General features: G+C 31.9%; 1 protein-coding gene across 12 annotated transcripts in view; it reads right to left on the minus strand.

The window, feature by feature from the left end:
* The window catches only part of LOC126846058 (peripheral-type benzodiazepine receptor-associated protein 1), a 39,087-nt gene that overhangs the window by 12,554 nt on the left and 13,024 nt on the right, over positions 1-13,509 (minus strand). For 4 of the 12 annotated variants that reach the window (XM_050585158.1, XM_050585150.1, XM_050585149.1 and 1 more), the window contains exons 2-17: positions 10,453-10,548; positions 8,026-8,115; positions 7,858-7,878; positions 7,280-7,354; positions 7,057-7,215; positions 6,800-6,968; positions 6,537-6,629; positions 5,603-5,752; positions 5,388-5,492; positions 3,718-3,830; positions 3,448-3,658; positions 2,384-2,510; positions 2,205-2,307; positions 1,944-2,136; positions 1,774-1,857; positions 464-675 (exon numbers count right to left, since the gene is read on the minus strand). In XM_050585158.1, coding sequence (XP_050441115.1) covers positions 464-675; positions 1,774-1,857; positions 1,944-2,136; positions 2,205-2,307; positions 2,384-2,510; positions 3,448-3,658; positions 3,718-3,830; positions 5,388-5,492; positions 5,603-5,752; positions 6,537-6,629; positions 6,800-6,968; positions 7,057-7,215; positions 7,280-7,354; positions 7,858-7,878; positions 8,026-8,115; positions 10,453-10,548 — 2,001 coding nt within the window. The remainder of the gene's footprint in view (positions 1-463; positions 676-1,773; positions 1,858-1,943; positions 2,137-2,204; positions 2,308-2,383; positions 2,511-3,447; positions 3,659-3,717; positions 3,831-5,387; positions 5,493-5,602; positions 5,753-6,536; positions 6,630-6,799; positions 6,969-7,056; positions 7,216-7,279; positions 7,355-7,857; positions 7,879-8,025; positions 8,116-10,452; positions 10,549-13,509) is intronic. The other 8 variants (XM_050585156.1, XM_050585154.1, XM_050585155.1 and 5 more) reach the window with 8 other exon arrangements.

Below are 13,509 nucleotides of genomic sequence, written 5' to 3' on the forward strand. Positions count from 1 at the left end.
GTGGAATATTTTTTTAGGTCATTATTTTTTTACTTATTTGTCGAAACCTTCAAGTTTTTACTTATCCAGATGTTCCCCAAATGTCTAATCACTTATTACTTACCTTTCATGCTAGAACACCCTGTATATTGTAATTTTGTCAAACGGAAAGTCACCACGTAGATAACACGACCTAGGTCGGCGGCCGACCCGAGTGACGACCGCCCACGTGGATGTTAAACCCCAAAGTGCGTGGGCAGTAGGGATACACTTTATTAACCGTAACTATCATCTGGGGGCCATTGCGCAATATAAATTAGGGCTTTAATGTCCCCTCGTTTTAATAACATAATTGTTAATTATGCATTATTTATTGGGTAGGCGCATTGAATTTTTAAAATACACAGATAAACGGTGCTGTACACGAAATTTGGGCGCCTTTGGTAGGTGTATTACATTTTTATTTTTTTCTATTTACGGGTACCTTATTAGAGTCGACTCCTTCTACCAGAGCACGGGTTCTTTCGGTAGCTTTGATGGTCGTTTTGAGATTGCCGTCCACGTACACGTGGTACGATTCGGGCAGACATCCTTCTTCTTGCGAGGGCGCGTTCCATCCGATCAGCACGCTTTTGTTCAGCTGTCTTTCCAACGTCAGCTGCTTCGGGGCCGGTACTAGCAGCGAGAAGAACATGTCTAACAGTGACGACGCCCCGGAAAAAACAATTCCCCCCAAACAAGACGCTATTACTCTACGCTAGCTCTACATGCACTAGTCTAGAATATTCAGCCGCCAATACAATGTGAGTAAAAAATAAGAAAAAAAATATGTTTATAAAATATATCACTAGGTACAAACAATTTTCCTGCAACGATTTTGTAAAACTATATTATCTCAAATTACTCTACTTTTATTTGAAGTTAAAAAAAACTCTTTCATATTGTATTTTTACTTTACGGTTTTAGTTTTAGTTTTTAATAATTCTACTATAAGTAATGTATTTTTAGCGAATTCTTGTGACCTAACATATGTACTATAATTTTAGAAAAACAACCAGCTTCTTATTATTATTATATTATTTGTTTTAATTACGGTAGATGTAAGAATAATAGTAGATCAAAAACTATACGATAATATTCTAAAAATGATATTATAAACGTTGAAACGGAAAAAAATACACCTCTAGTTGATAATGGCTCTAGCTTGTACAGTGTACACTTACTAAAAGTCAAAATTAAATATTAAAACAAATATCTTTTGCTGCCAAAATACAATTAAAAATAAATTTAAAATGTATGAGATATTTATGAACAATTTTTAAACTTCAACTGTAGTATTTTAAGATACTAATAGCAGCAAAATATATTACATAAAAATTGTATAACTTCTGTAAGCAATTCAAAATAAATACACAATATTTTGTATTCATTTCACCCTACTGCGATAATTATTATCCTACTATAATACTTGGTTTAGATGATTTTAAATTTAGATATTTAGATTAATGAAACTTAATCTTTTAGGTGCTTTTTTATACGCGTATCTAATATAGTTATCTCGGTTTACATAAATTTAAATTATAAATGAAATGTAATGATAATGTAATATATTTGATTTATTCATTGAATATTTCTATTTCAAGTTGCAATACTGCTATCGACAGTAATTAAAAGAAAATTGATATCTAAATCGATTTTTCTGTATTGATTTTAAAACAAATTAGGAAAATAATCTGAAAGGTGATCAACTGAATTACCTAATTATTAGTGTATATATTAAATAAATATTCTCACCATCATCGTCCACGTTATCGTCTTCTTGATAATCGTCAAACATGTTGTTGTATTCTTGTTGAGCAAGTCTCTTCATTTGCTCGTCTAAAACATAAATAAATATGCAAGTTGGTTGTTTACTTAACGTGACAATTCGGTTATTCCAATGGAATACTATCAATTGGCTTCACCGTCTGTCCGACCTGGAAGCATGTCTTCTATGTTTTGCGGCACTGTGGTGGTGGCGCTGTCGTCACATTCTCTCAGCCTGACCACCATTGATTGATAGAATTCCTCTAGTTCTCTACCGTATAGCTGTTGTACGTAGTTGGAAGGCACTAATCCACGTCTACCGTCTAAAAGTTCGCCATCGAAAAATCCATCCTGTAAACAACAATTCAACTGGTTGTTATATTTTACAATTCTCGAACGATCTGAGTTAGTGTTCCTACTTCGTCTCTATTTCCCCAAACCAAAATGTAATCTCCTGCCGTGATCGGAAGCTCTTCTTCGAAGTTTTCATTCGGGGAACAATAGAACGGATCGTACGAATATCTGAAAATAATATAATAATGTTATATGGTTACAATTTATAGAAATATAAATTTCAATTGTTTTCACGTTACATTACCTAGCACAGTACACATAACACTGTCCTTTACCGGGAATGTCCAGCATATCGGGCATTCTCCTTTCGCCCAGACGTTTACTAGCGTCTATATTTAAAACAAGTGCATCGTTTATGACGTTATTTTGATCTGCAAAAAAAAAAAAAAGCCAGTACAGTGGGGTCGGGGCATAGTGGGGACGGAGAGGTCACAGGTCTACAGATTTTATTATAACTGAAAGTGATAAAATCACTTTTAAATAAACGCTTCGATGCGAATCTGTGGATAGTATGTTCAAACCAGTTATAGCGGTTTAGAAGATATCGCGGGACCAGCAATAATGTACGTAAAATTTAATATTTAGTCTTGTGCAGGGTGGATACGATAAGGGTTGATCGTCTGTCTATAAACATGTACTGTCATAGTTACTCATATAGGTATCGTAATTAACAATATAATACAAATATTTTCATTACATGTTGACTGTTGATTCACCGCACATAGCAACCTAGAAACTGACTACGGCCAAAGTGTAAATGTACCCTATTTTTGGGGTTTTTCCTTAATAAAAAAAAAAATTTCACTACAGATTTTTGAGAAAATTGTATATGTTATAGTTCCATTTTAGATCTACCTTCGGTCTAATTTTCAGATCTAAATCTCTAAAATTTGCTTAAAAAAGTGAAATAAATAAAAAAATTCTATCACTTCTAAGGGAAAGGGTTTATGATATTTTTTTGGTTTGTTAATGTTTATCGATAGTACTATGTTTGAAAAACAATTCATATAAATTTGGAACATTTTCGACTATTTTTTTAAAAAGTTATAGAGCATCGTAATTTTAAGTTGAAAAATTTGTACATTTTTTAGGTGTTTTTCTCGATTTTGATCGGGAAGGGGTGATTTTTTTAAATTTTTGGCCTGACAAAGCACCTTCCAGGTATGATTTCTCATCTATAGAGTTCAGGTCCAGACACAAAAAATAAAAACACATCATTGTAAAAACAATACCTTCTCAGCTCCGCATCGAAGCTAAAACCATTTAATCTGCGTTATTAATTTTCATTTCAAACGAGAAAACACTCACAATCGAGATCCGGATGAGCGTTTATTATACTGGGCAGAGCGGGCATTATTCGTCCTCTAGGTGGTAATCTGGCTGGCTGCCCTGTGGCTAATAAGGTCGTTTCAAGTGCCGGAGTCGTGGTGGTCAGTGGTCCCACGGATGGTAGTACCGACGTGCCGATGGATAGGGGTTGATATGTCTGTGTAAGATGACCAGGGGCCATACGATAAAGCTTGACATAGTAAAAAGGTCGTGTTACAATTTAAGGGATTTACAAGCAATTGAGCATACCTCAGTGTACGGATAATTCATGGATTGCGGTGCAGAATTCAAAGCGTAATTCGCCTCTTGTATTTGCATCGCACTCGGTACTGACGTTAGTATGTTACCGGCAGTCGGTAAACCTGTAAGGTAAAATTTGTTTTCTATTTCAACGGAGCTTAATAACAGAAACAAAGAATTATTTACAAAAATGTTTTGGTAAAATGAATAAATATACTAAATTGCTAAAAACTAGCGAAACAGTTTTTAACAAACGTGAACCACTTAAGGGGCCTCACTTCTCTAAAAGGTGATATAATATTGTTCGTTCAATGTATTGATATATTATATTGTATTGACCTATATATTTTGGTAGAATCTAGATAAAAATATCCGAAACCCCAATTCATGGTGAACATATTAGAAAACTAAAAAGTTGAATATTGAAATGACCATTAAATAAAATGGTTCTATCAATTTTCCCTATGTGTTCACACAGAAGGATGTGTTTGGGACACTAATTTAGAAAGTTTGTAACATTATTATCCTTTGAATTTCACATTTTTTTTAAAAAAATATTTTGGTTTTCAGCTTATTCAATTATTTTATTTTTACAATTATTGTCATTTGTATACATCTGTTGAAGTTATTCCGAAGAATATAACCGCATCTTCTATACAAATAAATATACAATATGAATTGTACAACTAATTAAATTTGTTTTTTAAATTTTACTGTTAAATTTTTACTATTACTTTTTACTTAGTTGTTTGTTAGAAACTATACTGTTATTATTTATTTGCATAGGCACATACATAATAGCTATGCCGTAGTTAACATTTATTAGCAATATTAAGCATTTAAAAAAACTATCACTAAGTATATAGGCCTCTATAGACCTCAGATCCAGCATAAACCTATAACACTGCAAATAATAAGCGGTATGCATTATATGCATTGTTAATATTATTGTAATAGTCGTGAGGCCTCTTAAATTATTTTAGTTATTTTTCGACACATTTAATATTTTCCTCATGCAAGATTCGTATCAAAAAACCGTAAATATGAAAATAACTTATTTAAGTTCATAAGAACAAATGGCAAATGCATTATCTGACAGAATCTAACTTCTATGACGTGACAGTGTGTAGAATATAAGATTGTCTCAATAACAAGACTATAAAAAAGCACGTGAACCACGTAGGTATTATATATTATTTTGCAAAATTGTGTAGACAAAAATACAAATTTTATAGTTGTATTTATAGTTAAAATATGTAATAATAATAATAATAAGTTTAATCATTACAATGCACGCGATGCATACACAAAATACAGATTAAAATATACTATTTTCTCTAGCTATTGATGTGCGACAATGATTATAATATAGTATTTCATTTATAATCTAAATATGATTATGTGTTAAGTAGGTCACTTGGATATTTATGTATAATTGATTATAAAATAAAAACAAGCGTTGGTGCTAATAATCAAAAAACTAATGTATTTGTTTGATCGTTAATTGGTTAAAATGGTCCGTATTTGTAAACAACAAGATTTTCTAAAGGAATTTTTTTTTTTTTTTAATAATTTTAACGAAATATTCGATCTGAACATCTAATCGACTAAGCTATCTATACGAGGCTAATGTTTTGGCGTATAAATGTTTATAATTTTATTTTGCGTCCTTGACTTACTGCGTTTTTTCAAGCACGACCGAAGCGGTTCCGTGTTTGAATCCGTTTTATCACTTTTTATTTTGACTTTATGATGCGGTGCAGTTTGCCCAGGACCCCCGGCAACTGTTTTTTGTTTGTCATTTTGTGTTTTTATAAAATATCCATGTTTATTGTTTATATTATGTACATATGACATACACGATTAAAATATTGACCGTATATATTGCTCTTACCTATTGTCGATCTGGTCTTGTCGAGTTCAGCCAGCACCCGATTGTCTTGATCGATTTTCGCCATTATCCGGTCGATTTCCGAAGGCAAGGTCGATGTCCTACCCGCTAGCGCAGCCCTGCTGTTTATACTGATTGTTTCTAATACATCTCCTTATCGATTTTGAAAAAAAAAAAATTATTAGACAACAGCCGATACTCAATATCGGTGAGATATTAAAAAAAAAACTATTATTTGATAATTAGTTAAGATAATCGCAATAATATCCACTAATTTAAGATTATGTTCTTCAACAGTTCTTTACAGTATCTAATGCGCGTAATCATCCTTTTGATGAATAAATCATTTTTTTTGATATTTTTATGTCTTTGCTATGGCACACATACGGAAAATCGACACCGACACCGCTTATCATAACGAAAAAACCGACGCCAGTTATCATAACGAAAAATAACAGCTGATTCGTCTGATAAGATAAGAGAGATAAGAGGTAAGAAAAGGAGATAGGGGGTGAGAGTTAGGGGTTAAGAGATGAGGGTTGGGGTTGAGGGTAGGAATGGGGGTAGGGGCATTTATGTTGTATTCACAAGTTCAAAATAGAAATGAATAATAAATTCAATAATTTAAGAGACCAAATTCTCTATGAATTGGTTTGGGCTAGATATTATGAAAACACTAAAATATTAGCCAGAAACTTGATATGTTTACTAGCCACTTTGGATACATAAAAATGTATCCCGCGGTGTTGCGGACTCGTATTCAAGCTGTTAAAATATAATATGTAATACCTATGTAAAAACCTTTAATAGTGCCTTGCAAACCTTTAAACTTTTAAGTAACATTAGTAACAATATTGGTATTATCAAGAAGTGATTACTTGTATGTAGTAATATAAGTAATGCATGCTATAATTACTCATATTTTTAAAAATGTTACCTGCTGACTGTATTCTATGCTGTCTTAGTTTTTCAGTAGAATATGGGTGCTCTAGTGATGCTGGTAAAGATGAATGATTAAGTGAACTATATTCTATAAAACAAAAGTAATTTAACGTAAATAAATTAATATATTATGTAATCAAGGAAAATACATTTCTTACGTACAATTGTTTCAAGAATACATTGTACTAAGAAAAAAACGAGAGTTTATATTTTCAAGGACCAAGTTTACTTTATCATTATTTGTTTTACATTACTTACTTATGTCGCTGCTAGACGTTGTTGACTCCGCAGGCGAATTCAACGACAAGTCTGTACTTTTGTACGACGTTCGCAATGTAGACTTTTTCAGATGTTCCAATTCTAACTGTAACTCTTCTTGTTGTACATTTTCCAATTCCATTTTCTTTTCCAGTTCTCGAATCTTTGACTGAAATCGAACAAAGTAACGTAAGCAGTATGTAATAACTGCGGGTAAGGTTTTAATAAAATGTGAACTGTTAATGAATATTCTATACTTGTAGCGATTCGATATGTTCACACAGTCTAGTTTTCTCTGCATAGCTAACATTCGACGGTTTGGCTTGGAGTTCTCTCTGTTTGTCTTGGAGATTAACCAAACACTCTTTGTGTTCTTTTTCCAACGATCTCTTTTTGTCGGTCGCATCTTGCATAAGCTATAAGAAATAAAAACACAATGTTAACAAATACGTTGTTAGCTAGACGAGTCGTCACGTTTACTTTGAGGATTTCATCGATTTCGTGTTCTGCATTTGCCCGGGCTGATGCCAAACTCAGCCCGGAACCTTTTTTCACCTGTGCAGAAATTTAAACCAATTAATAAATTTAATATATCGAGTAACATCGAGTAGATATCGTTATCCGAACATAAACACTGAACTTTCAGCCAAAGATCAAACAGATATATTGGTACTCAGTACTCACAACCCTACTCGATAGCGCTATAACACTGAAATAGCATCAAACGTTTACCGGTACAATGTTAATAGAATCAAAATGTTACTAAACATGCTAATTGAGTTTTTGAGAATACTTCTGTTCCAACTAACCGTTCACAGAAAAATGCAATCAAAATAATATTATATTTAGGCTGTTTGATAGACACAAAACTAAACAATTTTTGTTTCAGAATTTCTAATACACGGACAATTACTCAACTATTTAGGTGTTAATATTGGGATTGTTTGGTTAGGTACAAAATTGGTTTAGATTCAAATTGTACTAATAGGTTGGTTACGAAATCAACGTGTGACTTTAAGTGGATAAGTACGTGTGTGCCGAGAAATTTGTTTACAGACCTGATGTAAAGCTCTTGCGGCCTGCATAAACATTGTAATTCATATATTATAGTAATTTTAATTTTTAATGCGTTATTCCTATAATGTATTGAATATATTTTTTTTGAACTTAACCATATGTATGTATTTTAAACGATGTTACACTTATTATATAATATGCACACTAACATGTTGGAGTTGCAAAACTTGTTTATGGAGATCTGTGTTCTGGATGGTTAGCTCGGTATTCTTTTCCAACACTCTGACCAGTTGATCCTCCTAAAACAATTAATAATATCAACATATTAATTTTTTATATTGGTAGGTTATTATTACACAGTTATTAGAATCCACGTTAATCTTTTTTAGTGAATTGTAAAATCTTTTCAATTTACATTTTACCTAATTTCATTATGAGCCTATGTAAATATGTTTGCTGAAAATAATGTTTGTGACATGTTTGAACCAACATGACTTTATTAGGTTCATTAGCGTGAGAGCGTCCTTAAGATAGAGTACTCATCAGTAGGTCAATAGGTCATGCTGACACCGGCATGTTATTTATTCTTTTAAATACCGTCACTATTTCTTGCCTACAAGCTCGGCTTTTATGTAAATTAATATGCATCGAAATTCTTATCGATATTTTTCTAAAATTGTAACACTTATTAAAAAGTATTTGAAATGGACAGACAATGAGAGATATGAAGCATTCGTGAAATGAAAGCATACATTGTAGTAATGAGAAAACCTAAGTGGAAAAAGTGAAGTCGACGTACATAAACACACGAGATACCTCTTGACTTGGCCTTATTTTATAACTATTATATACCTATACTATGCAGAATTTGACGTGTATTATGAAAGGCTAGAGAAAATTTTTTTCGTTCGTGTTTGGATCTTCTATTTTGAATGATGAAACCTATATTATAGTTCGTATAATATACGGATCCAGTGTAATATAAATATTTTACACAAGTGTGGTTAGTATACATGAAAATATTTACCTATTACTATTACTTAAAATTTATAAATCTCGATATAGTATACCTACTCATAGGTTGCTTACGCATTTGTTAATAAGGATAATATTTAATAAGGGTAAAATTCTGTTAATTAAAATTATTCTTGAGATTTCTCTTTGTTAAACTACAATCATATTCAAATATTTTTTTTAGCCCCGTTAACTCTTCAAAAACTTTCCATTAGCGTGTTTTTAGTTACTATAAATTACATAATTAAAATAAAACTGTGACATAAATTGACCTTACTTAGATTACCTAAGGCTTTTAACCAAACAACACAAGTCGCACTTTTTTTGTTTCGTCCTAATATTACTTAAATACACACATAATAAGTCAAAGGATATACTTATAAGTAAAAATTACATCATTTACTTTTTCATTAAAATCTGATATTTCCCTTTTTTCAAGTTGTTCAGTAAAATTTATCGTTAAGTATTAGCTTCCATCTCTAAAATCATTGAGCTTAATAATGAAGGCATTCAGCTATACAATGTTTTGCCACTTTGTGTAATAACTATTTTAAAAAAGCCAGTACAGTGGGGTCGGGTAGGTCACAAGTCTGCAGGTTTTTTTTATAACTGAAAGCGATGAAATGACTTTTAAATAATTTTACCTGTGGTCGAGCCAATTACAAATTATTTATTTAATTACAAATTAAAAATCTTATTGCAAAATCATAATCAACAGATTGAGAATAAGACACTCCATCACAAGTTTAGTAATACAAGTTTTTACCTCAATGCAGCCTTTTAAGTATTATAAAAACACAAGTTTTTCTTCAAAACAACTTTTACACGTTACAAATAACGCATTTAATATAATATCGTTATTTAACATCCGAATCTTTAGTGACACTAGTCACGTGTGTTTGCTGGTCGTCCACCGAAAATTAATAATATTGAAAAACGAAACGCCTGGAGACACCGCAGCGAGTGCAAACGCTTCTAAAGTATTATTATTTTCTGTAAGGTTTTTGTACAAAAAATACTGCTCGGGGTCAGAATAATTCGAATTTTTCATCACGTAAATTGTACTTTGAACAATGATGAGTGTAATATTAAAACTAAAATATCGAATCACAGTGCAATATTATATTGTCAATATTTACAGTACACCTAAAAGTTAGTGCAAGACAGTGGCGCCGAGCTTATTCTTAATATTGTAATCTTTACTACATAGGTATGATGACGTTGTGAAAAAATAAAACTGCGCAGTAGAGGTGTAAAATTTCAAGTACGTTTCTAATTCTTTAACATTTAAACCCCTACGGCAAGCCACGGTCAACCGCAGCCATAGATTATAGGCAATATAGCTACAGCAATAAGTCAATCATTGAAAATATTAACGCCTATCATTAATGAGTTTTAAATTCAAGAATCTACACTTGACATCATCTACGCCGGTAGTATTACATACAACAAAATGAGTTAAATGACAAAAAAACTTTGGATATAACATTTGAAAATGTTGGGGGAAATATTTTAACCTATGGAACATCAGAATAGATTTGTTAGAACTCTTGCGACGGCAAATATGGGCACTTAGCTATACTTACAAGTTTAAAAATATAATATGATTAGTGTGCTCTTACCAGTGCGGATGCTGTCGACGCTTCGTCGTCTGTTAAATCGTTATTTACACGGGATAGACTTGGCTTACGGTTCTGGTCGCACCCGCGATCGTCATCCTGTAAATCCATTAAAATATATTTTATAATAAAGTGTATAAGTGTACAATTAAAAACAATAATCAAGGACGAGCCCGTGAATGATTACAGTGGGTTTGAGGAGAGTACACCCCCTCTGCAATAGTTATTATTGTAAAACGTGAAAACGATTTTTTTATCTGCATCGTGAGTTACTTTTTTGCCAACTCAGCAAGTGTATCATAGTGTAAAAAAAAAACAGTAATCCTACCGCGAGTTTGTTGTAACGAGAAAGAGAGAAAATACAATATTTATAAAGTAGGTCATGCGGAAAATATTACATTTTTTTAAGCACCGACGCAAAGCGCCACCGTATTATACCGTATTATCTCCGGACGGTAGTATTAAGCCAAACAAAATAGTAACGTTTTTTTTTTTTTTAATCATTCAAAAACGGGTTTTTTACAATCCCATGGAATTTGGGCGGTCCCTATCATTATTATTTCACACTGCTGCTTCTATTATACAATTTGAGTTCGTTTAACTTGTACTCTACGTGAAGGTAGCGCCAAAATATGCATGTATGGAAATACTATACAATAACATAATCAAATATCAGACAGTTGAAACGATATTCCGGATTAAGTAAGTCTAGGGAAGTCGTCGTAGTTCTGTATATTTTACGCGGTAACCGCAAAGGCAGATAACCCCGCATATGTCGAGATAATATATTTTATCGATTTATACAGCAAAATACCCCCCCACACACACACAGGCTCGAGTATGAGAATGTCCGCATGCTCGTGCATTGTCCAACCCATTTAGTCAGAGTACTTTATTCGCTTAAGCCGCTGCAACTGTATTTTATTGTACGAGCCTTTAAAAATTGATTGATTTTATTTTTATTTGTTATTGATAGTTACATACGTGTACTGGGTGATTGGTTAACTATGAACCAGTCAATAACTTAAGAGATATTAGATCTTTTTTAATTATTTTTTTTTTTTATAATTTTATAGTTATTAGCTGGGACAAATTTAATAATTTTTTTAAATTATAACTCCGTCCCTTATATGTTAAAATCTTATAAACTTGAGTTTTTTAAATAGTAACGTATATATTTTTATAAATTATTAAATTAAGAAAAATTTGCTGAACATTTTGACTGGTCGATAACCAGTTTTGGATAATTAGTTTTCAAATTATTCAATTTTAAAAGTTATGACGGGGGAGGAAGGGCGGTTGAGTAATGCGCGCAGATAAAAACATATCTACTCTCCTCCCTTCCTACCGTCCTAAATTTTAAACTTTAATAACTTTGAAACTAATTATCCAAAACTGGTTATCGATCAGTCAAAATATTCAGCAAATTATTCTTAATTTAAAATGTTAATAAAATATATACGTTACTATTTAAAAAACTCAAGTTTATAAGACTTTAACATATAAGGGACGGAGTTATAATTTTAAAAAATATATTAAATGTGTCCTAACTAATAACTATAAAATTATAAAAAAAAATAATTAAAAAAGGCCTAACATCTACTAAGTTATTGACTGGTTCATAGTTAACCAATCACTCAGTACATAGAACATTTTAATTTTATATAATATAATAGACGATAAATTGAGTCGCCCCGTCCCCCTCCCCCCATCGTTTCTGATGTTAAGTACACAAGCGACACAGAGTTGGGCATAATTGTATATTTTATAAATACGAACACGAATTTATTCATACTACACTTATTTGTATTGACATGCGTGAGTACTAATACAATTGTATTCACAAATTTTCTTGTAAATACAAATAAATTCACAGGAAAAATTGTAAATATTCACAAAAAACGCGAATAGGTTCACAAAAAAACGTACAAAATAAGTTGTGAATTTTCGCATACTTACGACATTTGTATTCACAGATTTTAATGTACATTTTTTTATACTTACACTTACAAAAACCTGTGAATATTCACATTTTTTGTGAATACAAATGAGTGAAGTATGAATAAATTCGTATTCGTATATTTTATAAATAGAATTATGCCCAAAGCGATGCATACTATAAAAGTTGTGGGCAAACAATTAAAGCGCCAAGCGAACGGTTTATACGGTGTGACTTTCAGCAAAGTCAGTACCTAACTGTGGTTAAAAGTGGACGAGGTGATTATACAAAAATTTTACTATCTTGTCATATCGTCTGGGCAGAAACAGGATCGCGTGACAAGTTCCGTTGATATTTACCTATTATTACAATGCGGCAATTCTTCCTTTCGGTTTATGGCGACTGGCACCGCGAAAAGAAGGGTAAACATGCTGTGTTTCCGACAAGCACTATATACTTTGGATCAGTTGCACGAGCAATCCCAAAGCTCTCGGAGTGAAATTAGTCCGATGAGAAAACCCGTACTACCCCCGCGAAATCCTATCTATATATTTTTCCATTAAACAATAACTGTATTCGATGAGTACAATATAGCTTATATAGTAATCGGATAATGTATTGATAGATGAAAATCTCTATTTGTCTATATGTATTACTGAGACATTGCGTTAGCTATAAAAAAAAATTGGCTTGTCGATTTGTTCACTTTTTTTTACTGTATTCGAATTTGTTTTCGTTTTCTAGGCAGACTGACTTGGGGTTGAATTCAATTACTCTATTTAGAGCGAATACAATATTTTTTTTAAAAAAGATTATGAAAAAAGTCAACATGCAGTAATAATATTATTTACAACCGTCGTATGGTCGCGTCTTTCGAGAACTTGAGTGGATAATCCGTCGAGTGTTCTTTTGAAAGAAATTGAATCAATCGCAAAAAAAAGACAGTTTCTTCTTCAAGTTCTTAATTTTGTATTATAAAATGATTAAAGTGGCGGCTAAAAGAGTTGCTATGTTGTCCAGTTATGATTTATTTTATTTTACACAGCCAGATAACCCGATGATTTTTTAAATTTTTTTATAGAAGTACACTTTGTTGTAAATTAATATTTAGAACGAAACTA

Source organism: Adelges cooleyi, unplaced genomic scaffold, assembly GCF_023614345.1.
Source record: "Adelges cooleyi isolate 19-005CV unplaced genomic scaffold, UGA_ACOO_1.1 ACOO_flye_CR_arks_rails_tigmint_CR_PRNA_9, whole genome shotgun sequence".
Classification (NCBI taxonomy): domain Eukaryota; kingdom Metazoa; phylum Arthropoda; class Insecta; order Hemiptera; family Adelgidae; genus Adelges; species Adelges cooleyi.